At 50.2% G+C, this 23,697-nt stretch overlaps 1 protein-coding gene and 1 long non-coding RNA gene across 5 annotated transcripts in view; one reads left to right on the plus strand and one right to left on the minus strand.

Moving 5' to 3' along the window:
* Kirrel3 (kirre like nephrin family adhesion molecule 3) overlaps nt 1–23,697 on the minus strand; it is a 568,427-nt gene that overhangs the window by 4,981 nt on the left and 539,749 nt on the right. The window contains exons 9-16 of one of the 4 annotated variants that reach the window (XM_047517041.1): nt 19,654–19,802; nt 18,687–18,814; nt 17,595–17,721; nt 13,776–13,876; nt 10,828–11,026; nt 9,426–9,461; nt 5,780–5,887; nt 4,305–4,414 (exon numbers count right to left, since the gene is read on the minus strand). In XM_047517041.1, the coding sequence (XP_047372997.1) occupies nt 4,305–4,414; nt 5,780–5,887; nt 9,426–9,461; nt 10,828–11,026; nt 13,776–13,876; nt 17,595–17,721; nt 18,687–18,814; nt 19,654–19,802 (958 nt within the window). Of the gene's footprint in view, nt 1–4,304; nt 4,415–5,704; nt 5,888–9,425; nt 9,462–10,827; nt 11,027–13,775; nt 13,877–17,594; nt 17,722–18,686; nt 18,815–19,653; nt 19,803–23,697 lie in introns of all 4 variants that reach the window. The other 3 variants (XM_047517039.1, XM_047517042.1, XM_047517040.1) reach the window with 3 other exon arrangements.
* Nucleotides 8,402–23,697, plus strand: part of LOC124958697 (uncharacterized) — a 54,603-nt gene continuing 39,307 nt past the window's right edge. Inside the window, exon 1 of the long non-coding RNA XR_007103932.1 lies at nt 8,402–8,687. This is a non-coding gene — a long non-coding RNA (uncharacterized LOC124958697). The remainder of the gene's footprint in view (nt 8,688–23,697) is intronic.

The following is a 23,697-nucleotide window of genomic DNA, read 5'->3' on the forward strand; positions in this document are numbered from 1 at the left end:
TCCATATTCTGCCTCACCACAGGTCCAAAGGCAACAGGTCCAAGCAACCTCGGATTAAAACCTCTGAAACTGGAACTGTGGACCAAAATAAACCTTTCCTCCTGTTAAGTCAATTTTCTTAGGTATTTTGTCATAGCAATAGAAAACTGGCTGTATCTGTTATTCATAACAGTGATTTAGATGCATTGGGAAGGTGTCTTCCTTAGCAGATGTCAAATAACCTAAGACGGAGGACCACTTCCTGCTCTGTTTGGTTTCCCTCCACATCTGGTCCAGTTCCTTGCATATTGTGGTCATTGACCAGAATGCTTTTGGAATGGAATATATTAATTCTTGGATTCACCAGGGTGCAGCACAGTGCCAGATAAATGGTAGGGCTGTTCCAAATATAGTGGTTTATGTTGAATGAATGAATGAGTGAAGCAGCTTAGCTCTAAATCACTGAGAATAGTAATTAGACCTAAGATGAAAAACAGAGCATACTTGGCACACAGTGGGCGTATGCAATAGTCTGCATAACCACAGTGATGCTTCACCCGTGACACATCCGATACCTCCCATGTATCACTTCTGCTAAGTCTAGGCCAGGTTCCCACATAATCTCTCAGCAGGATGTTTCTCCTCTCTTGCAACTTTATTTCCCCTCTTCTTTTGAAACCCCACAGAATCAGCCAACGAGCTTCCATCCTGTTACTTCCTCACTACTACTACCACTACTTTTTCTTTTTTTTTTTTTTCATTTTCCAGTAAATGCCCCAGCTCTATCTGGTTGAGAGTTCTTTCCCACCAGATTCAACTTATAAACCTGCCTCCCCTTGATGATGGGGCTGCTTCCGAGGTCAGGAGGTGAAAGGAATGGGAAAATGAAGATCTCCCCAGGGGAAGCTAGCGGCAGAACCCTCAGCAAGTCTCTTCTGTCAGATACACCCCCCCTTACCAGGATACTAGCAACACCCCTCCCTCACCCACTTTTTCCTGAGGGTGTAGAATTATCTGAGACCGAGAGAATGTTCCAATGGGAGAGAATTCAATGGCTCATTCCATGAGGCTTAACGACAGAGACATTCATTCCTGCTCAGGTCTGGGCTGTGGTTTCCTTTCTTTGTAAATTTAAACACGCTGTTAAGTGAGGTGCTAGGTTGGCCCCTGGGGGGATTAGACAAGTGTAGACTCAGAACATGACCTTTGCCCTTGAGGAACTCTGGGATAATTGGGGGGAGGTTGATATGTAATTAGCACAACACACCATGGAAGAGGCACACATGGAGTGCTTTGAAGAGTACAGGGTGTGCAGCTCGCCCTAAGTGGGGCAGGGGGCAGGCAAGCAGAGGAAATCATGGAGTTGATGACTTTTGAGCTGATTCTTGTAAAAGAATGTGAAATTCAATAGAAAAAAATCAACAGGCAGAGGGAACGGCCTTGCACAGGACTTCCAGGTATAAAAGACTCCAAGGCCAGACTCTAAGGTCAGTGTGTCTGGAAAGCCAGATGCCGTTGGCCAGGAGACGGAGCTAGAAAGATTGGCAACTGCCTTGCAGGAAGGGTCTGATGACATCCTGGGCAGCTGGACTTTATCCAGTAGACATGGAGTCAATGAGGGATTGAAGTAGGACAATCCTAGTTCAGATTTGTATTCTAGAAGAACCCTTTTCGCAGGGCTCTGGAGGATAGGCTAAGAAAAGTGGCAAAAGCTAAAATCAATTAGAAGGCTGGTCTTAGGAGTCCAGGGGAACGAGGATGAGGCCTGAGATAAGGAAGTGACAGTGCAGGAAAGGCGGGGCACGCATTTGAGACATTTTTTGAAGTGGAATTGACAGTCCCTAAAAATTAATTGGATGGAGAAAGAGTAGCAGAGGGAAAAGTCAGTTCAATTCAATAAACATTTGTGAGTCTCTGCCAGGGATGAGCAAGACAGTAGTTGCTCACCATCTAGTGGGTGATTTTAGAGCAACACAAGTAACTAACATTTACTGAGCATTCACTGTCAGCTGTCTGTATCCTTGGGTTCCGCATCTGTGGTTTCAACCAACTGAGTATGGAAAACACTTGGGAAAAAGGTTATGTGTATACTGAACATGTAAAGACTGTTTTCTTGTCATTATTCTTTAAACAATATAGTGTAACAACTATTCCAATAGCATTTCCATTATATTGTATTAGGTAATCTAGAGATGAGTTAAAGTATACTGGAGGAGGCTGGTCCTGCCTGTAATCCCAGCAATTTGGGAGGCTGAGGCAAAAGGATTGAAAGTTCAAGTTCAGTCTCAGAAACTTAGGAAGACCCTGTCTCCAAAAAAAGAAAAAAGAAAAAAAAAAAAAAAAAAAAAAGGCTGGAAATGTAGCTCAGTGGTAGAGTGCCTCTGGGTTTAATCTCCAGTTTTGCAAAACAAACAAACAAAATAATTAATTAATTAAAATAAAGTATATGGGAGGATTGGGCATATTATATGCAAATACTATGCAATTTTATCTAAAAGACTTGAGCATCTTAAGATTTTGGTATCATCAGGGGGTCCTGGAACCAACTCCTGACAGATACCAAGGAACAACCAAACGTATGATTACACAAATGGTATGCCTTGACTCTATGTACAAATAGAGAAACAACATGTATCCCATTTGTATACAATAAAAAAAAAAAGATACGCAAATGCTAAAAAAAGTTTCTGACTTCTAGACTTCTCCTATGAGAAATTCTATAGAGAATCCTTTTGATTGAATGTAAAATAAATCTTCACAAAATAAATCATTTGAAATCTCAAAAAAAAAAAAGAATTATTATAGCACTACTTAAAAGCACAAATACTTATTTCAGATTTCATATATAAGCATGGCTAGATCAATGGCCATACTCAAGAGGTTGTCACAGTCTTGAAAGGTGAGTTCTTTCACTTGTGCAAGATTAATACTCATTAAAAAAAAAAGAAGGAACAACCATACTGTTCCATGGGCTCTGAGTTCTTCGGGGCCCCTGTATGTTACACAGATTTCATAGGTGAGGACACTGAAGCTCTTCACACCTTGCTCTGCTATTGCTACTCCAACATATTCCAACCATGATAGTATGCACAAGAAGTTTCTGGTATAGTTGTTTTTACAGTTTGGATCTGGAATTATTCTTTCTGAATGGGTCTTTGAATTCCCTCCCATTGAAATATTCTCTTTGTCTCAGATAATTCCACACCCTCAGGAAAGAGTGGGGGTCACTGTGTATTCTGGTAAAAGCAGGCGAGTGTTTGGTAGAAGGGCTCTGTAGCTAGCATCCCCTTGGGGAGACCTTTATCCCCCACTGCTTTCATTTCCTGACCTAGCAAACAACCCTTATCACCAGGAGCCCCACCAAAGGTTCATGTATTGAAGACTTGTTCCTCAATACAACAATGTTCAGAGGTGGAATTTTGGCTCTAACCTCAACAGTGGGTTAATCCATTGACAGATTTAGAATTTGATGGCATAACTGGGTGGTGGTAGAAATTGTAGAAGGTGACACCATAAGGCAATGGACCATTGCTGGTATTCCTTTGAAGGGTGTATCTTGCCTCTGACCACTGCCTTATTCTCCCTCTGCTTCCTGGCTGCCTTGAGACGAGCAGTTTTGCTCCATATGTTGCTTTGCTGTGTTCTTCTGCTGTAATGCTCTGTCTCGCCCCAGGCCCAGAAACATTGCATCCATTGACCACAGACTGAAATCATGAGCTGAAATAAATTTTTCCTTCTTCAAGCTGTTTTTCTTAGACATTTTGCCACAGTAATGAAAAGCTGACTAACACAATTGTCTAGGCTTTTGCTTGGACAGTTGGGTGAAATCTGAGCCATGAAGAGGGATCAAGAAGAGGTACAGCAGGCTTTATGTCACTGGAGAGGTTCTGAGTTTGCCTGTGGTGGGCAATCCAGTTCCCAAAGAGGAACCGATGCTTCTTACAGATTGATTTTGGGGGAAAGGGAGAGGAAAGGAATGTACTGAATATCTATTATGTCTATGTGTGTGGAATTATATGTAGTGACATACTATAGCAATTGAGGTATATATCTTCTCCCTACTGAGTGGGCAGACTCTCTGCAGGCATGGACTGCAGCTTAGATGTCTCTGCGTCTCCCAGAACACCAAGTACAATACAAAAGGCCCACAAATAAATGTTTGTTGGTTGAGAGTGTGTGCCTGGTCTATTGTAGGGGCAGGAGGAGGCACATCTCGACTGATCCTCTGTTTCTCAGAAGTGTCAAGGACACTGAGAAGCCTCCAGTCCCAGGACCTTCTGGAGCTATGGTCACAAGGTGTGGTGGGGAATGGGCAGCATCCTTACCATCAGCTGCTTGATGGTGGGATGCTCCTCTGCCTCCCGACCAGAGGCAGGCTCCTTGTGGACGATCTCTACTCGGATATCATTTTTGGCTGATACAACACCTTTCAGATCTGGACATAAAATAGGACAGTGTAGGCGACAAATTCAGTTTCATCTTCAGACATCAAGGCCTGAGATGTCATGCTCCCCCACAGTTCCCTGCTGCCACCCCTCACCCCACCACCCTGCAGGATTTACCCTCCCTTGAACCCCTGAACTCAGCAGCTTCACCAGCCCCCCAACATCTGTGTGGATATGCTGTGGGCTATGTGGACTTCGGGAGAGGCCAGCCATGAAGGCTGCCTGGCTCCCTGGTGCATGCACCTTGGGCATTCCCCTTGGCCGGAGAGGTGGTCCTCATCCATCATCCACCTTACTGAGGTAGATCCTTTTTATCTTACTGAATCCTTACTTCCTTCTAGAAGCTTCTCTGACCTATGCTACCAGGCGCTGTTCTCTCCATTCATAGAACCACGACTTAGTGTCAGAAGGACCTTGAGATCTTATAGCCAGCCCCTCACCCAGAGCAGAAACACGCACACAGGGGTCCAGCTTTCCCTGTGGAAGCTTCCATGATGGGAGTCTTACTATTCCTACAGGAGGTAGCCTGTTTCTAGGTGGAGAACTTTCTGAGAAAATTCTTGCTAAAATATGTTCTTCTATAATTTCTACTGGGAGGCGGCAAGGGAGGTCCTGAGATGACAACCTTGGGGGTAATCATGGGAGCCAAGGCTGGAGAAAGTATAAGGGGAACCCCTGGTTTCCTTCCAACATGTGAGTCGGGGAGGGAGCAGACTTACATTGGTGATTCGCTTTGTGCTTTCTGCTCATAAGAAGCTTAGAGCCAGGTAGGGTCATAAAACTCTAGTCCTCCAACCCCTTAATATTCTAAATGAGGAATCTGAGGCCTGGAATCGGTGTGCTTTGCCCCGAATCACATGGAGGAAGAGGTGGAACTAGAAGACTGCACCTCTACTGTCTTCACTTCTGCCATTATGTCTTCCCCTTGTCAATCACATCACTTCAGAGCTAAGCCCAGTACAGAGGCCCTAAGTACAGAAGATTCTTCAAGAGTGCACAAACAGTTGAATTCTACTGTAGCCCTGGCAGAGCAAGGGTCAAGCCACCTCTTTCCCCTGGGATCTCTATCCTGTCCCTGATAAGGGTGCCAGATTTGTCCAACCCAAATTGTTGGCTGCCTTCCTTGCTGGCTGAAGGTCAGTCTAGTCCACTTCAGTGAGTGCCCACTGGGTGCCAGATGCCTCACAAGGCACTTCAAGTGAAACCATCACGTCAGACCCATCCCTGCCCCAGGAGCTCACAGCACTGTTAGGGCCCCTGTTCATTGTACTCCTGCTTACTTGCTCTCCGGGGAAGTCTAAGCCTGGCCTTTTTCTCTGTCCCCCTCCCTGAGATCCCGGGTCTCCCTCCCGTACTTCTCTGGGAACGGGCACAGCAGAAGGCCACAATGGTTGCCATTAGGACGAGGAAGGCCACACCAGCTCCTACGGCCACCCCGATGATGACGGCCATCGGTACAGACTCTGCAGGAGAGAAATAGAAGCTGATGAGGGAGTGGGGACAGGACACTGTCCTCCCAGGACCTCACCCAGTCCCCTCAGGTGCAGCCCCTGTCAAGCTGGGGTCAGACCACTGCCACATGGGCCCTTCTTGGGAAATGCCTCGGTGGGCCTGGATAGGCACAGGCAGAGTCCACCCAGAGTCAGCTCTGGCTGGGACTGTGATGATGGGGGTGGAGGACACAAGGTGGAGGAGAGGGCATGGAGGAACAGGAAGAAGGGGCGAACGCTGGAGCAGACACAGAGAAGGGAGGGCCCCGGGAGAGGAACACTGGATTTGCAGGGTGAGGCTGGCGTAATTTATTGCTCTTTGGCATTAAATAAGAAATCTGTCATGTGGTGGCTGGTGAGTCATAAGTCCTGGTTTTTCTTTGAAAAATGACTATGGTCACAGCCCTTGTTTGTCCAGTTTGTTCCTTCCTTTTCTTCCTTTTCCCAGGTGCACAGAGGATGCCTGAGGACAGCCAGCTGTTAGAGTTTTCAGGTCTGAGGCAGCCTCCCCTCAGGGCCTGCTGGGTGTCAAGGGTTGCAGCCTCCAGGTTCCATGTCTCAGTAGCCAGGGAACAGGACCAGAGCTCCTTACCCCACCTCTCTAAGGAAAAATGGGCTTTTTCTGTGACCTGTCTGTCCTGCTCCTCAGCTCTCTGAGCACCTGGCACCTGTTTCAGTGTGTGAGCATCCAGAACTCCAGCTAGGCCAGCCCCCAGTCCCTTCTGTCTCCTGCCCTAGCTGTGGGGATGGGGAGGGTGATGATGGGTTGCACCACCAGACAGCCCTGGCCCTTCAATGGCTGATATGGGACCTGAATGCCTGATTTGGAACCTCAAAATGACCACCAGGAATAGAAGTAGAGAATGTTGGGGCAGGGTGACCTAGGGACTCACTGAATCCAAGGTTTCCATTTACAGACAGAGGTACCAAGGCCCAGAGAAGGCCAATGATTTGGCGAAAGACACACAGATGCAGTAGAGCCAGGGTGAATCCAGATCTCCTCCTACTCTCCCCATCCCATCCAGCTCTGTCCACTGAATCACATGGCATCCTCCAAATTTTAGCTGGCACAGTGCAGCCCAGACTGCCGGCTGTTGGAGTCCTGGATCTATTACTCTTTCCAAGCTTACTCTACTTCTCTTGTCGATAAATTGGGGTAATAATAGTGCTGACCTCAGAGGGTTGTTGTAGAGCTTAGATGAAGGAATGTGTATGAAGGCTCTGGGGTAGAGCCTGGCACCCAGCCCTAATGCCAGTGTTTGTTCCTGTTATTGTTCAGGAAAGGATGACTATAGCAGATCAAAACCTTAAGGAGAAGCAAGTTCCTCTGAAAGACTGAGCTCCCTCCCTACCCTCCCCACGTTCCTCAGTGTGGATGAACTTTGTGGCAATGTGGTGTTTGTTCTGGGCTGTGGTTTACCTACCATGGTGCTGGGGATGGGCCCCAGGGCTCACACATGCTAGGTTAATGCTCTGCCACCCTCAGTTCCTGGTTGTTTTCTTTTCTTTCTTTCTTTCTTTCTTTCTTTCTTTCTTTCTTTCTTTCTTTCTTTGGTGCTGGGGATTTGAACCCAGGGCCTTGTGCTTGTGAGGCAAGCACTCTACCAACTGAGCTATGTCCCCAGCCCCCTGGTTGTTTTCTTGACAGAGAGGATGAGATGAATGAATCCTCAAATCTGGGCCCCCAGGGAGCTGCTGGGAAGGTGTGGGAGGTGGCAGGGACACCTACCCACAGGAGTTGGTACCTCTTGGTTGGCAGCATGTGGTTAAGCTGGTCCATTCCTTTGCCAACCATGACCTGCACACTAACTCACACGTTATCTGCTGATAGGTGACCAAGACCACTGCAGAAGTGATAGAGGAGGTGACCAGGGGGAGGTGGGGACAGCAAACAAAGATTGAAAAGGGTGGTGTCTGGGTTGCTGTCAACAGTCAGGAATGAGAAAAAGGACATGAACTCAGTTAAGTTTGCTTTGACAGATGCTTCTGTCTCTTGGGTTTTAATTTCATTAGGAACGGAAAACTGCTTTGAAAACTCATTGGTTCTATGCTTTTTGAAATTTATAAATTGGGGTTTGATTTAGTTTGTTCTCTGATTCTTAGTAAGTTTTCTTGGAAAAACCTAGGAAAAACCTTGTCTCAGCTGAACTCAGAGCCAAAGCATGATTTGTCCTTATATCCTCAGACTCAGATTCTCATCTGTAAATCCATAGAGCCGGGGCAGCAGTATCTAAGGTCCTTTCTGACTTTGTGGCATTCTGAGAATCCACATTTCCTTGAGTAGTTACCCACTACTCCAGGGTGAGGGAGCCACCATCTTGGCTGAGAACTGTTCCCAAGCAGGTGGGCAGAGGCAGAGAAGGAGGGAGCCTGGGTGGGTGCGGCAGGACTCTGGGGTGGCATCCCTTCCTCTTCCTGGTGTTTCTTCCTGGCCTGGCCTCCTGAGGTCTGGCCTAGGCTGCTTGTGCAGGCAGTTCCTCTCTGGACAGAGCATCCATGGAGGGTTCCTCCCTCCCCAAGGAACTGAGAGGGAAGTTCAACCCCAACTCCATCCAAGGAGGGAGACTGGGCATGAGGAGTTGCAGACACCAAGGGAAGAAGGTATCAGGAAACTCCAGATGAGTATGAACAGACACACATGGAATGGAGACAGGACAGAACTACCAGATGGTGAGGGAGTCCAGGACAATATAACTGTCTGGGCTACCTCTGTGTGGGTTGCATGAGTTGTCTGTGAGCTGGCCATGACCTGGATTGTGCCCAGAGAGGAGAGGTAAGTGGGCTCACATGGAGCTAGTTAAAGGGGGAAATATGGGCCACGGGCCAGGGTGGGCAGAGAACTGAGACAGTAGACTCCCAAGTCCTTGGTGTGGACTTGTTTGGTTCTGTGGAGTCTGATTTGCCCTGTGCTTGTGTGTGTGTGTGTGTGTGTGTGTGTGTGTGTACAATTGTCTAGACAGAGCAATTCAACCCAAGGAGTCGGATGACCACCCTCTGATGCAGAGGGTGTGGGGGTGGGGTCTGTGCCTGGCCCAGCAGCCTCAGCCTGGCGGGTGAGATGACACTTCATGGAGGACTGCAGTGGGGTTGGAGGTGGTGTGCCAGCAAGCAGAATTAAGCGAGCTGCAGCAGGGCCGGGAGGCAGGCGTCCTGGGAAGCAATGGTGGAGAGGTCAGGGGAAGCCGGAAGTAGAGGGGGGCCAGGGCTGGAGCCAGGGGCTGGGGCTTGTGAAGAGAAGGGAAGGGAGGAATGGAGGGGGCAGGAGCAGAGCCAGTGTCCTGGGGAGGAAGGAGCCCTGGGGCCATGGCAGCAGACAGGTCTCTGGGGTCCTTAGACCCCAGTTGTCTGGGAGCCCCTCTCCAGCTGCTCTGACTGCACTAAGCCCTCCATGGGGGGAGGGCAGGGAAGTTAGTGGCCTGCACAGGCCTCCCTACCCCGTGTCAGTCCCCTCCCCCACTAGCCAAGAATCCCTCCCCCATCCCGGGGAAGTTCTCAACATCTCCTTCCGTACCTGCTTCCAGCCCGGCTCCCGACTTCATTTCCGAACCTGTTTGGAAATAAAGCAAGCGTCCACAGCCAGGGCCTGGCTGGCCAGGGTGGGGTGGGACGGGGATTGGCCACCTGGAGGGGGCTGGGGCAAGAGGGGCTCCCTCCTCCATCCGTGACATCTCTGGGACTGCCAGAGATCCAGGCTGGCCCAACTGAACTTGGAGTTCATTCAGACTGACTTGGACACTCCAGAGGGGGAGGGGAGAGAGAAGTCAAGCCTGGGAGGGGGTCTGAGGGTGGGTGAAAACACCAAGGGGAGGGCACAGGGGTGGGGCACCAAGGGGAAGACAAGGAGGGTAGGCAACAGGGGGCCGGGCAGCGGGTTAGGATGACGTGTGGATGATATTATGCAAATCATGTGCAAAGCGTTATGCAAAGCAGCTCCTATTACAGAGGAGGTGGTAGGAGACGCTGGGAGATTTGACCCATAGGTGTGATTGCCATGTGATCCCTGGAGGCCTCAGGGGCTCAGTTGGGACCACCTGCATGGCCCTGAATCTTTGGTCAAGAGGCCCTACCTGGCTGCACACCATCTCTGGACCTCTGTGGCTGAGCTCTGACTGGTCCAGGGGCAAGATCTGCAGCCCATTTCAGAACCACCAGCACTGCTGCCTATGTGTGGAGCTTCTCTGCAACCAGCCCTCAGTGACCCTCTGAGGTTCTCCACCTGGTAGTTGGTGCCCAGGAACTTTGAGCAGAGACTGGAGTTCTTAGAATCTGTCTGACAAGGAGCTGGGACAGTTGGTGCATGGTTGTCACAGTGGGGGACATTTTTCCTCCCCTCACACAAACCTGGCTGTTCTGCCCGCTTCTGCCCAGTCTTCCTTTTACAGCTCTGTGGTCCAGGTGTCTACCCCTAGAACTGCAGATGGTCTGGGTCCTGCCTCCCCACACTAGGGATCTTGGCCCCTAAGCACCACCTCTTAACTTGAGCTTGGCTGGGTCCTGTCTCCCCACACCAGGGATCTTGACCCCTAAGCACCACCTCTTAACTTGAGCTTGGCACCCGCTGCGGGACTACTACTCTGTCATAACACCTCTTAAGGGCACTTTGGCATCAGGTCCACAAGGAAGGGCAGAGTATGTGGAGTCCAGGGCCTTTGGAAGCTGTTGGGCAGCTCAACAAGATGGGTCAGACCAGCTTGCTCTGTGGTCACCTTTCCCTGAATTATCACCCTGGGGAGCCATCACTCCCAGAAGTTTCTTTCCCTTCCTGCTTTGTGATGGGGGCTGGTACCCTTTGCCTCAGAGGGGAGCTAGGTGGGGCTGTGTAGCAGGTGAAGAAGAATGCTGTGACTGGTTCTTGGACCTGCCTTCCACCCTGCTCATCCCTGAGTTGCTCTGGTGGCCCTGGCAGCCCTCACCTTGCTCCTTGAGTCGGATGATCTCAGTGTCAGAGCCGAAGCTGTTCCAGGCGGTGCAGTTATAGATGGTCTGAAAGTCCGCCCGCACAATGTTGCTGATGGTCAGGGTGGAGATGACACCCTCCTCCGTGCTGACCGTCTCCACTGTGTAGCGCCCGGATGTCCCCGACTCCAGCACATTCTCCTTCCAGGACCAGGCCTGCCGGGGTGCCCAGAGTTAATAGGAGATCCCTGCAGAGCTGCCCATGCCCGGACCTCAGTGACCTCCCCAGCCCGGGCGCTGACATGGCCAGGTTCACATTCATGCTCACTGCCACACACCACCAAACTGTACAGGAGTACTTGCACACACATCACACACATAAACACAGCACACACCACCACACATCACCATACACGAACACGCATACCATACCACCCACCTCACCAACACACACCTCTCGCACTACAAGACATGCATCCACACATGCACATACCGAAACACATAAACATCACCAACATGTACACAGGCACACGTGCATGCATTTCACTCCACACACTACAAACACACTGCACGTACACAAAATGCACACACATGCCACACCATACACATACACATGTGCATGCATGTATATACATTATATACACATATAGCATATATTTACACATATATACACACATACATAGCGCACTATACAATATACATGTACACACATCACAAATACACATTATACACACAGGCATGCACATACCATACCACCTTTCAAACATTCATACTCAAACTTGTATGTCTGTGTCTGTATATACCACACCACACACAGATACACATCACAACACACACCACATGTACACATCACACACTACATGCATGCACACACCATGACACAGAGATATACTGCAGCAGATCACACAGTACCACACATGTACACACAACACATGTGCACACAACACATGTACACACAGTCCATGTACACATATACACACAGAGGTTGGGGCCACCTCAGAGGCTATTTCCTTCCAAGGAGGACCTTATGCACAACTGCACTTGGAGCATTTTCTGGCAAAGAGGGATTTTATGGTGACAAGCTGAGCCCTGTGTGTGGCTTTCCCACCTGGGACCTCCTCATGGGTGCCCTGTGCTGTGCTGCTGCCTCACCCAGCCTGAAGTAGAATCATGGCCCAGAATGACCCATCTAGCTTTGTGACTTGGCTTTTTCAAAAGTCTTTTTTTTTTTTGAGAGAGAGAGAGATGAGGGGGCGGGAAGAGAGAGAAAAGGAGGAAGGGAGAGAAAACATAGATGATCAACATCTATTTTTGTTTACAGGGGAGACAATTTAATTGTTTTCAGAGTCATTCCATGAACATTGCGAGCACATCAACATGTAAGCCTCTTGCACACGCTGGCTCGCAGTGTTCATGAGTCATGCAGGTCAGTGCCCAGAGGCATCAGGTGAGCTGGGAGCAGCGTTTCTCAAACTCTGGACCAGCTCTTTCTTGGTGGTAGGGCTGCCCTGTGCACAGCAGCCTGTTCACAGCATCCCTGACTTCTACTCACTAAGACACCCGTATCAACCTTCAAAGTTGTGACAATAAAAAATGTCCTTAGTTGCTGCCAAATGTCTCCTGGGGGACAAAATTGGTACTTGAGAATCACTAGCCTATAGTCAGGTATCTGTGAAATAATGATAGTGTGCAAATGCTCAAGGGTGATTGGATGGGATATTTCACAATGGGTATGTGCTATATTTATAAATTGTGTGTGTGTGGTGCTGGGGATCAAACCCGGGGCCTCTCACATGCTAGGTAAGTCTGGGAGTCTACCACTAAGGAACTCTCCCAGCCCTTTTAAATCTTATTTTGAAACAGGGTTTCACTAAGTTGCCCAGGGTGACCTCAAACTTGCCATCCTCTTGCCTCAGCCTCCTGAATAACTGGGATTACAGATCTGTGGGCTTACATTTATATTTAAAAAAAAATTAAAAAGCAAAGCGAATGGGGGAGTGTCGGTATTAGTTCAATGTGTAAATTCTTGCCATTTTTTAAATCTTTCAAAGAATGAACTGAGTGCTTGAGAAAATGTGTAACAGCAATAATATTCTAATAATATCTTAGTTTACCAGGATGACAGTTACCATTTGCACAGACCGATGGCACACACAGGCTCTCACCAGCTTAGCACCTGGCCCCACTGCACCCCACCCTCCTGGCACTTCTGCCCTGTGAAAAGGAAGGACTTCCTGTAGTGTTTACCTGGGTAGTCTTAGGGTAGGACTCTCCTAGGCACTGGGGATTACTGAAATAGTATCTTTCCCCCAATGGTGCTACCAAGTACTCTCTTTTCATGCCTGAGCTTCTGCCAATTTCAGATGGATTTGGGTGAAAGACTCTCTCTTTAAAAAATGCAAACACCTGGGGGTGGGGAGTAAGGGTGGGCACAAGTTCACAGGGTGCCTTGGCTGCCCTGCAGGGTAGGAGTTGGAAGAAGGGAAGGAGAATGGATCGGTCATTTCAGAGGGGAGCCTTATGGTGTGGGGTGCAGAGTTCCCCGTTGAAGGACAGAAGAGACTCTTTAAGAGGAGGGCTCTGGGAGGTACAGAAAGCAGCAGCCAGCTATGAACTCCACTCAGTTTATGATTTTGCCAGACTGACCTTGAACCCAGGAAAGGGAAGAAGTCGTTTGTCTTTTCCTCTACCTCTAGGACGCAGATTTGGTTAGAATCATTAACCCTGGAGCTCAATTGAATGGCAGACACATCCTGGAAACACTCCTGATCCAAGAAAGGAAGCTGTCTATAATTTTTTCCAGGATGTGTTCCCAAGAGAGACAAGGCAGATGTAATTTTCCTTGGAGGAAAATGAGCCTGGGAGGTGTGCCCCCACTGGGTGACTGATGGCTTTTGGCAGAAGTGACCCCTGGGCTGCTGGGGGGTAGGGGCGCCAGGCTTGCCCTGCTTCCTGGAGCACTCACTATGCGGTCGGGTGGCGGTGTGCTCCGGATGAAGCATTTGATCTGGCCTTTCTCACCGTGGAGGGCGTGCTGGGTCTGGGTGCTGGAGATGATGGGGGGTCCTGTTGGGGAGACAGTGACACATTAGGGATCTAGGAAGGGCAATTCCCCAGCCGGTACACTCCTTTGATGGTTTCAAAAGTGAATTCATTAATTCAAGCATTCAGCAAACATTTACGGAAGGTCTGCATGTGCAAGGTAGAGTGCAAGGTAGGGGACTTAAAGATAAATTAGGCATTAAGTCGTAAACCTCTCAAGGGATCATGAGTGAATGCTTCTAAGTCAGAATCCCCAGAAGACATAAATAACTGTAATAAAAGATGGTGAGCGTTCATACTACAGAAGCAGTGCAGATAAAGTGCCAACCGGCTTCAGGGGAAAGAGAATAATTCTATCTGGCGCACTGGGAAAGCTTTACGAAGGAGGTGGTGAGCCTGGGAAGCTCTAGAACGGGGGCAGGTGTCAGGATGAAGGAAAACAGCCTTAACGAATGTCGCCCTGTGCGGCAGCTGTTGGAGTTCAAACCATTTCTTAGTTCTCCAGTAGAGGGCGCCCTTGCCTAACAAATTGGGTGTCCTCTGCTAGGTTAGTCCGAGGAAGAAAACGGGTGCTGTCCCTCTACCAGGGGCCGAAATCACTCTGGATAGGTGGAATGTCTTGGCCACGTTCGCAGCCTTAATCCCATGTGTGTCTCAGTAGATCCTGTAGCTCATAATCTTGCCTCCACATGCATACCTAGAAGGTCCAGGTGAGACCACCGCTCTAAAACTCACCTCAATCTTATCCCATCCAATATGTGTGCTGGTGTGACACGTTTGTGGGTGGCAAGTTCTGAGAGTGGCCTGTCACATTTAGCACATCAGGCATCAAGGAGAGCCCACCCTGGCAGAACTTGTTCTACAGTGCTTCTTTTCCAGTTCTGCCAGTTATCTAACCTAAATCTTTTCTGTGTGATGCCAACTTGACAGTTAAAAGGGAAAGAGGAACAGCTACTACAACCATTTGCTCAGCTAATTTTCTGTCTGGGGGATGGGGGTGTGTTTGAGCCCCCTTCCCCAACCCTGGAGTGATGTCTTAGAAAAGACAGGTAAGAGCAATGGATCAGGAGGATGTGCAAAATTATGCTGGGAACAAAACAAAAATTGCTGCAAACATAATTGCTGTTTATTAGCCACCTTAATTAAAACAGATTTGCATTTCTATGAGTAGCTTTCAGTCAAGGGGAAAAAAGGTATTGAGAGCCACTCCCACGGTTTCTCTTGAGGTTGGGATGCAAAGGGCTTGGGAAGAGGTGGGAACCTAGGGTAGCGGCTTCCACCCTCAGATGGCTTTAAGAGTGGACTGAGCCCTGCTTTCTGCCTTTAAATCCCTTTAGCTCCAAGAGGACTTTGGTCCAAAGAGATGAGGCTCCACATTTCTGGAACATGGATGGTGCTTTGATTTGCTGCTGGGCTAAACAGTGATGATACCATAAAATCTTTTCCTTTTCTGGGAACTAGGAATTCCCAGAGGGATTCATAAGATTCTAAAAGCTATCAGCAGATGTATATGCATTTATGGGCTCCTTAAAAGAAAACAAAAAACCAGGAAAAAGAAAATGGGGTTGGGGGAGTCCGCCAATGGCAATTATCTCCCCCTTCCTGCAGATACCTGGTTTAAGCACACTCAGTTGAGATTTGTACCAATTTATTCTCCAAAGGGGGCCCATGGACAGGGATTTATTGTGATGGGAACTGGGCTTATTCTGGATGCTTCTGTGCCATCACATGCCTTTGACCCATGCCTGGCCCTTGTCCACGGGCTTCACTACCCCTCCGCATGTTCTCCGGAGCTGGACAGAGGGTTCACTCTCTGATGGGGCCTGGCAGGCTCCTCTCCCTGAGCCACTTCATCCATACCCTGCCCTAGTGCCAGGCAGCCCTAGACTGGCAGAAGTAAGCAGAGCAGTTTCCTCACTTCAATCCCTTCAGCTTTTCTCTGCCTGGCAACCTAGGGGAGCTCCTTCTGAAAGACGTGGAGGTCGAGAAAGAGAAAGATGAAAAATCAGACCCCAGGTGAATGCCAGGGCCCAGGCTGCTGTGTCCAGCCCAAGAAATGTTCTTCCAAGGCTGGAGTTCTCCAGGGTGGGCTGGGGGTGAGGCTTTCTCCCCTTAAAAAAAAAAAAAAAAAAACACCTCTTTTTATCTCCATTGGGAAGCTTGAATGTCTACATGTGACAGAAAAATGTCAGAGTCTCTCCTTATTCACCCTTTTCCCCAGAAACGAGGATGCTCAATTAATAGCTTCAGGCTCCGGGACCCTGGAAGACCCGGGTGAGTCTGAGGGTCCCAGGCGTGTGAACTGCAGCCGGCAGCAGGCGTGGGCAGCCTGACTCCCCAGCGCCCTCCCCAGAGCGGGCTGCAGGGAAGGTGGTTGGTTCACCGCGGCCTGGTACACTAAGCTGAGTGTCAGACACACACCGGGCGCGGCAGGAAAAGGCTGCAGCCTGTGTTGCCATGGATATACAGAGGCGCCATCAGATGCTGTTATTTTTAGCCCTGCAGTGCCAATTTATTGGTGGCATCCTGGGGACACACAGGAAAGGCAGGAGCGCTCTGGAGCCTGGGGTCTGCCCTGGACAGGTGGTCTGTGAACGCTCTGGTGTCTGGGCAGATTCACTCCCCTCTGGGGCTGCCACACCTGTCGGGGAGGGGCAGAGGAAAGGAAATGCACAGGGAGTGGAAGCTGGCTAATGGGGACAGCAGAGGGGGATGCTGAGGAGGCACCAAGCTGGTTTTAGTTCTCTAGCCAAGGGGGAGAATAGATGAGGCTGTCAGTGGGTGGCTTCCTGGGTGGAGATGAAGCCAATAGGCTGATTTCCAGGACTCCGTGAGCCCCCTCCTAGGACTCTGCTTTGGTGCTGGTTCCAGAGGCCTATGCACATAGCTCTCTGGCTCAGGGTTTTGATCCCAGGTAGCCTGTGCTGGGAACAGGGGGCTCCCAAAGGACCATGGGCACACCAGAAATGAGGTCAAACCCTTGGAGATGATTGAGGGACACCCCCTCAGTGTCTCTCACCCTCACAAATGGGCAACTTTAGATTCCCATCACAGCCCAAGCACACATCAAAGCAGGGACGTTGGAATTTCTGTTTTGACACCACACCTTCTTGGGTCTGGCCTGGGCTAGGTCCCAGCTTCTCCATGACCACCCACACCCTGGTATCCAGATCTGATCGGAAGATCCTGCTCCTCTACCATAGCCATTGATTGACTCCCACGATTAGAACACTGTCCTGCTGTCCTTATTTTCATTGTGTATAATAAGACACGTTCCTTGCCCTCAAGGAGATCTGATACATCTGGTCCCTGGGGATGGTAACAGCTGTCCATGGCTAAGTGGCTCTGGTGTGATGGGAAGAGTCTGGTCATGAAAGAGGAGTGTGTGTCTATAAACTCCCCACAGCCACTATCAAAGGGCAGACAAGGAATATGGTCAAATTGTGACCGCTGACTCTTTTCCTGACCTGGACAAAATTCATGCGCTATTATTCTTAGGGATGAGACCCCTTTGAAGATAACAAAAAGGAGAGAAGTGATCAGAAAACTCCCAGGTTCTTCCTCACCTCCAAACTTCCCTCTGACGGGAACTCCAAAAGGAGCAGGCATGACTACTATGGACCTGTAGTTGGAGGTGGTAGCAAGTCTCAGAGCCAGTGACAGCCCCTTTGGGGCAATGCTTGGTACCAAGGTGCCTTGGGAATCCCCCCCCCCACCTGGCCCACCCCAGTGGGGGTCTTACCATTGACTGTCAGGGTCACCTCTCGCTCCCCAGCTCCCACCCGGGGCACCACAGCCCGGCACACGTACTTCCCAGCATCCTCCTGGCGGACAGATTTGAGGGTCAGGGTCTTTTCGTTGCTTAGAACCTAGAAAAATGGGGGAGGGTCAGACACAAAGAGCAGAGGAGAGACTCTTTCTTTTCCTCCCTCAACCGGATGGCCGAGAGGCAGGCTGGGTAGTAGGTGACAGCGTCCTGGTAAAAGCCTGGGTAGGGAGGTAGTAGGCAGCCTGGGGCCCTGTGACTGTGGAGAGCAGACCTCACCTACACAGAGATGCTGCTGCGGTAGCTCCAGGTGCAGCCCTGTGGGGCGGCGTTGGGAGGAAGGGTGTGGGACTCCCTGGCTGAGGACTCCTAGCTTTCTCAGAGAGAGGGGATGCCGACCTTCCTCTGTCTTCGATGGCTCCTCCTCTCCCAGGCTGGCCATGGATGAAAATACCCTGTAGCTGAATGGTGAAGGTCCTGGGCCCGTGCGTTCTGAGTCATGTTCAGTATCCCTTTGGGATACAGTTTGGAGTGATGACAGGAAAGCAGACTTTGGCCCTAGCTAGACCTGTTGTTGCATCCTGGTTCTGGCACCTAATACCTGTGTGGCTTTGGTCAGTTACTGGTCATCTCAGAGGCTCAGCTTCCTTCTGCCTCCCCCTCCTTCCTTACCTAAGGTCCTCACTGCTGCCCCTGTGGATGGCAAACTCATGTACACTAAAGAATACATACATTTCAAAAGAAGACCCCAGGAAGAAAGCGAAGTGTAACTCTAAGGTTAAGGGTAGTGTTATTTGGGAAAAGCTGAAAAGTCCAGTGACTTCCCCCAACGCCATGTATTACTGACCACCTTCTTTTCTTATAAGGTTCATCACAGGGCAAAATTGCAAAGACTGAATGTGTTCAGAGTGAGAGGGGTAGAGGTGGGTACCCGGGTTCCCTCTCTTCTTTATGGGATCCTTTTCTGGAGACTGACTCTCCTGACCTAACTGTGAGTGGGGCCCTCCTCCTGTCCCACTCTGCCTCCAGCCTGCCAGAGGTGCCCTGGGGTCAGAGTTGTGGACTCACCACGCCGGAGCCCCGTTTCATCCATACGATGGTCAGGGATGGGTTGCCAATCCAGGCGCAGCTGAAGACTGCATCAGAGCCCAGATCCACCAGCAGGGACTGGGGCTCTGTGATCATCCTGGGTCCGACTGTGATGGGGAGGAAGAAGAAGAGAGGACTCAGGTGGGATGGGAAGCTCCAGGAACCCTCCTGCTGCCCCCAAATTGTGACAGGAGGAAGGGGAAGAGCAGGGTTCTTGGGTCATCTCAATCCACTCAGTCCATTCCTTTGCACTTCTGCCTGGGCTGGATCGGAGTCTGGGAGTAGGATTTGGGAAATGAGAAGGAGACCCCTGTCCCCCACGCTCAGCCTCTCTCAGATCCACAAGGAGTAGGCAGTACCATCCCTAGAAAAAAGGTGCTTGGAGCCACGTGCTGTGGCACACATCTGTAATCCCAGCTATTCTGGAGGCTGGGGCAGGAGGATCACAAGTTTAAGGCCAGCCTGTGCAACCTAGTGAGACTATGTCTAAAAAATAAAAAGGCTGGGGGTAGGTCAGAGGTAGAGCACCCCTGGGTTTAGTCCTCAGTACTGAGAAAACAACAACAACAACAGCAACAACCAAGAAGGGACGGAAGAGAGCTTTGTACTTCTCCCTCTCTGGTCCATGTGAGGACAGGTGAGAAGGCAGCTGTCTAGAGGCCAGAAAGGGAGCCCTCACCAGAACCAACCACTCTGGCATTCTGGTTTCTGCTGTTTAAGCCACCCAGACTATGGTAATTTGTTATAGCAGTCTGAGCTGGATCTTTCTGAAGATCGAAATAAGCATGAAACACTAGACAAGGAAGCTTTTTGCAAAGTACAAAGCACTGCACACTTGGGAAGCATAACGTTTATGTTGTATGCAATGAATCCAGTCACGGTTCCTCCAGTCAGAGACTACCCCATGTCTGCTCGTGCAGAGAAGCCCCCAAATTTCTGCACTCACAATAGACGTCCACTGTGCGGCTGAGGTTGGTGCTGCCCAGGGCATTGGTCACCTCGCAGGACACAGGCTCTGAGAAGTACGTGTAGTCCACAGTGGTTCTGTACACCTCCCCAGAGGCCTCCTTGATGATCTGGCCCTGCTTGGCCCACCTGCAACAGAGGCCAGAGTGCTAGGTGCACCTCGAATGCAAGGTCATCCCTCAGGGAGCTGGATGCCTTCATCCCACAAGAAAACAGCTCTCTCAGGGGTTGTCTCTGCAGAGGGTTACTTCAAAGGCTCAGGGAAGAGTCGGTCTTGCACCCACCCAGGAGGTCATGCAGACGGTGGGCTTTGGGGCCATAGTCACTAGGCAGGCAGTGGCATTTGATAAGTGGGTTATTCTGGAGAGAAGTGACTTGGTTTTCTGGCTGGCCAGCCTATCTCCCTGGCTGGAGTATGGATAACCCAACTGTCAGACACCAAACAGCCTGGCTGTCCTGCCCTGAGCTCTGTCACAGGCCCCCACACTAGACAACATTGGGAAAGGGGTCTAAGTCTGTGACCTGGGAGTTCAAGGTCTAACGGTTACATGCTTATGCACCAGTGCGCATACATCCCCTAAGCACACAGAGAAAACTGAGGCTCTAGGAAGCTTGGTTTTCAAACACAGTGAGATGTTGGAGGGGTGTGATGGAGCTGTCCTGCCTGCCCCTCTCTTCCCACATTGTTCCCTCTCTCAGTCCTGACTCCTGCTGCCAGTGTGGGTCCCTCCTGGTGCTCCTGCTCTCCCCGGAAGTCCATTCAACCTCTTTCCCAGGAGTGGCACTTGCTTTGATTCCTCCCCAGCCTCTGCCCTCGCACTCTAGCTTTATTACAAGGTCACAGCTCCATCAACCCTGATTCAGGGGAGGCAGATAGGAAGTACCACAGGGAACGGGAATGACAGAGAAAAAAGCCTTAGGCTTGGCTTGGTTCTGACTGACCCTGGGATGGCTATCACTGCATTGAACCAGCCACTAGGTCCCTTCTCTGTGTCTGTAGAGTTGCAGCCCCACATGGGTGCCTGTGTGCATTGTGCATGCGTGTGCATGTGAGTCTTTGCATGTGTGTATGAGTATGTACATGCATGCGCGTGTGCATATATGGGAAGGTGGGACCCTTCCTTGCAGATCTCCAAGGAAAGAGAGCTCACCACTTCCCTGGTAAAATCCTGTTGTGGACAGCAGTCACTCTGTGAAATCACAGAATTTCTAAACAGGTTTCTCCTACTGCAGCTCAAGGCTGCTTCAGGACTGCGTCTTTCCAAAGCCGGAGAGGCTGCTTAGCCTCCACCATGGCTCCCCAGTCTCCACCATGGCTCCCTACAAACATGGCTCCCCTGTGGCCCCTAGTGCTCTCTTCCCCTTCCTGTCCTCTTATACCTTTCCTGGTCTTCCTGAGTCCCATCTCCTCTCTCCTCTCTACCAGTCCTTGGCTCAGTCTGGTCTAGTCCCGAAAGACACCACTTTTGTGCATCCCACGAAACACCTAGGCTGGCACCACGCAGTTGTTATCTTGAATTAATATCGGGTAATTATTAAGAACACGATTAATAATAACAATTATAGTTTAACAACAAGAGCAAAGCATAGCTCCCTGAGAGCTTAAGGAGCTTCCCAACAAACCATTATGAGTTATTCATGAATCGTTTCAATTCCTAAGTTTAATTTAATGACCAGACTTAATAGTCAGGCACGGCCCCTGCCTGAGGTGGATTAATTCAGTTTCAGACACACAGTCGGGGATCTGTGTCCAGACCCTATTTCTTCTACTCTGCTGAAGCAAGGGAGTTGGAGCGGTGGTGAGGGCAGCGGGGGGAGCTGGCTGCGTGGGGAGGAGGACAGGAAGAAGCCCTGCTCTACCCAGAACAGGCCTCTGCTCCTGGCTACTTACAGAACCAGGGGACTGGGGTTGAGGCTGGGGCTGGCTGGGGCTGGCCAGGGTCCAGGATTACTAGGTCTGATCGGCAGGCCTGAGAAGTTGGGTCTTCTCCCTTCTCTGACCAGGGTCCCTCCCTAGGGCAAAGCTACACAGACTTGGCCCTGAGTTATCAGGAAAACTCCTGGGGCCCAGCAGGCCTGGAACTCAGCCCACTAGGTCCCTGCCAGGCTGGCCTCTCCTATCATGTGAGGAGTCAAGAAGGAAGAGACAGGAGGATGCAGCCAGCGGTGGTAGAGGAAGCTTTCCTGCTGGAGCAGAGCCATGCTCTCTGGATGGGTCCTCTGTATGGCCATCCCTTCGTTAGAGGCAGCAGGAGGATAGTGGGGAGTCTCTGACCCTCTCTCAGGGTTACAGCAGGAGCTGGCTATGGGGGTTGGAGCCTCAGGTCAGGGCCTCTTCCCTGCTTCCCACCAGAGACCTCTGCTCCCATCTTGCTCAGCCAGTCCAGCCAGTCTTTCCTCCCCTCTCTTCTTCCCTCCCACACTAAACAGCCTCTGAGGGGCCCTTTTCAAGCCCAAAGGCTCTAACCACTGCACTCAGGCCATGGCATCAGGGCTGGAAACCAAAGAGCCCCTCACCCCTTCTCTCATCCCTCCTCTCTTCTCCTGTTGGTCTGTGTCTCCTCTTCCTCCTGGGGGTGGGAGCATCCTAGGGCTTCTGCTGTTATTTCCACCACCTCTCCCAGTCCCTCTGAAATGGAGTCAGCTTAAGCCTTTCCCAATCCATGTCTAATTTGGTTTGAACAAATGTAAGAGGCTTAATTATTTATATCACAGAATCAGGAGGCCTGGCATGTCACAGCGCTCAGGCTGGAGCACTGAACAGTCCTGCAGTGCCATTCCCCAAACTGAGGTCTGCTGGGGATACCCCGAAAGACTCTCCGAAGAAAGAGCCTAGAGCATCTCTCAGCCCCAGGCCCCGGGGACAGCTGAAGTAACAGCCTCCATGCCCAGCCAAGCCCCTTTCGGGGTGTGGGCATGGAGGAAGGCCAATCTCTAATTTCAGAGATTACCACCTCTTAGGAGGACCAGAAAGGAAGCAATCAAGACGAATAGAAATAAAGAAACAAAGATCCCTGTAATCGCGTCAAAGTCAGTTGGGAAAAATCAATGTACTTATGTGATGAGATTTGCTTAAGGCTTTTTCCTCCTGGGTTTCAACACTGCCTTTAGAACGAGAATCTTGCTGCTTGGTGAGGTCTTGTGGGGGTGGGGAGGGGCTGAGCAGATGTGGGTGGAAGCAGGTGTCCGCGGTCTCCTCTCTCCACAGCCCTTCCACCTCCTTTCTCTGTAGTTCAGCCCACCCTGGCTCTCCCACGTTTTCCTGGGTGCTAGAGGGCTCCCCCAAAGCCTTTAGAGTCCTGCAGGGAGCCCAAGCCTGCCCTAACATGTTTTTAGGGCCTTTGACTAATCATGAGGGACAGTGATGAGTAAGAACTAGTTCCCTTCCTGCTCCTAAGTGTTCCTCTGTACACCAGAAGCTCATTTGGGGTGCCCTGAGCTCCAGAGTGGGACAGAGAGGAAGGGAATCCCACAGGACTCTGTCGCCTAGGAAAACCTGTATGTTCTCTGTGTGGTTATTAACTTTTTAGTTGGAAAAAATCCCAACTTTCAAAATGAGAGAAAAGTTACAAGAATAGTCCTGTTAACTGCCATCTTTTCTTCATCTAGATATACCATGTTTTCATATTTGGCCACATGTGCTTTATAATAACCTTATCTTTATTTTATTGGTCTTCTGTTTTGTTTTTGAAGTGGGTGGCCCTGGTGGTCAGGCCCAGCAGCCTGGTTTCCTGAGTGTTTGCATCACCTGCCACAGTGTAGGGCACTGCTGATGGAGGTCTTATCTCCTGGAACTTGTCCTGCTGTCTGTCCAGCCTCTGATCACTAAAGTACTCAGGTGACCAGAAGCCTGGCAGTGACAAGAAGTGGAGATTGGAGTCTGTCTGTCCCTGTCTCTGGGATTCCACAGGCATTTGGGGGACAGTTGTAAGGGTGAATGGGGTGGGTGTAGGTCCAGGGTGGGGGCTTTCTAAGTTAGAGGGGCTGCCCTGGGAAACTGGCATTAGAAGTGTTTTCTGGGCAT

The sequence above is a fragment of the Sciurus carolinensis genome, chromosome 11 (assembly GCF_902686445.1).
Source record: "Sciurus carolinensis chromosome 11, mSciCar1.2, whole genome shotgun sequence".
Lineage (NCBI taxonomy): Eukaryota > Metazoa > Chordata > Mammalia > Rodentia > Sciuridae > Sciurus > Sciurus carolinensis.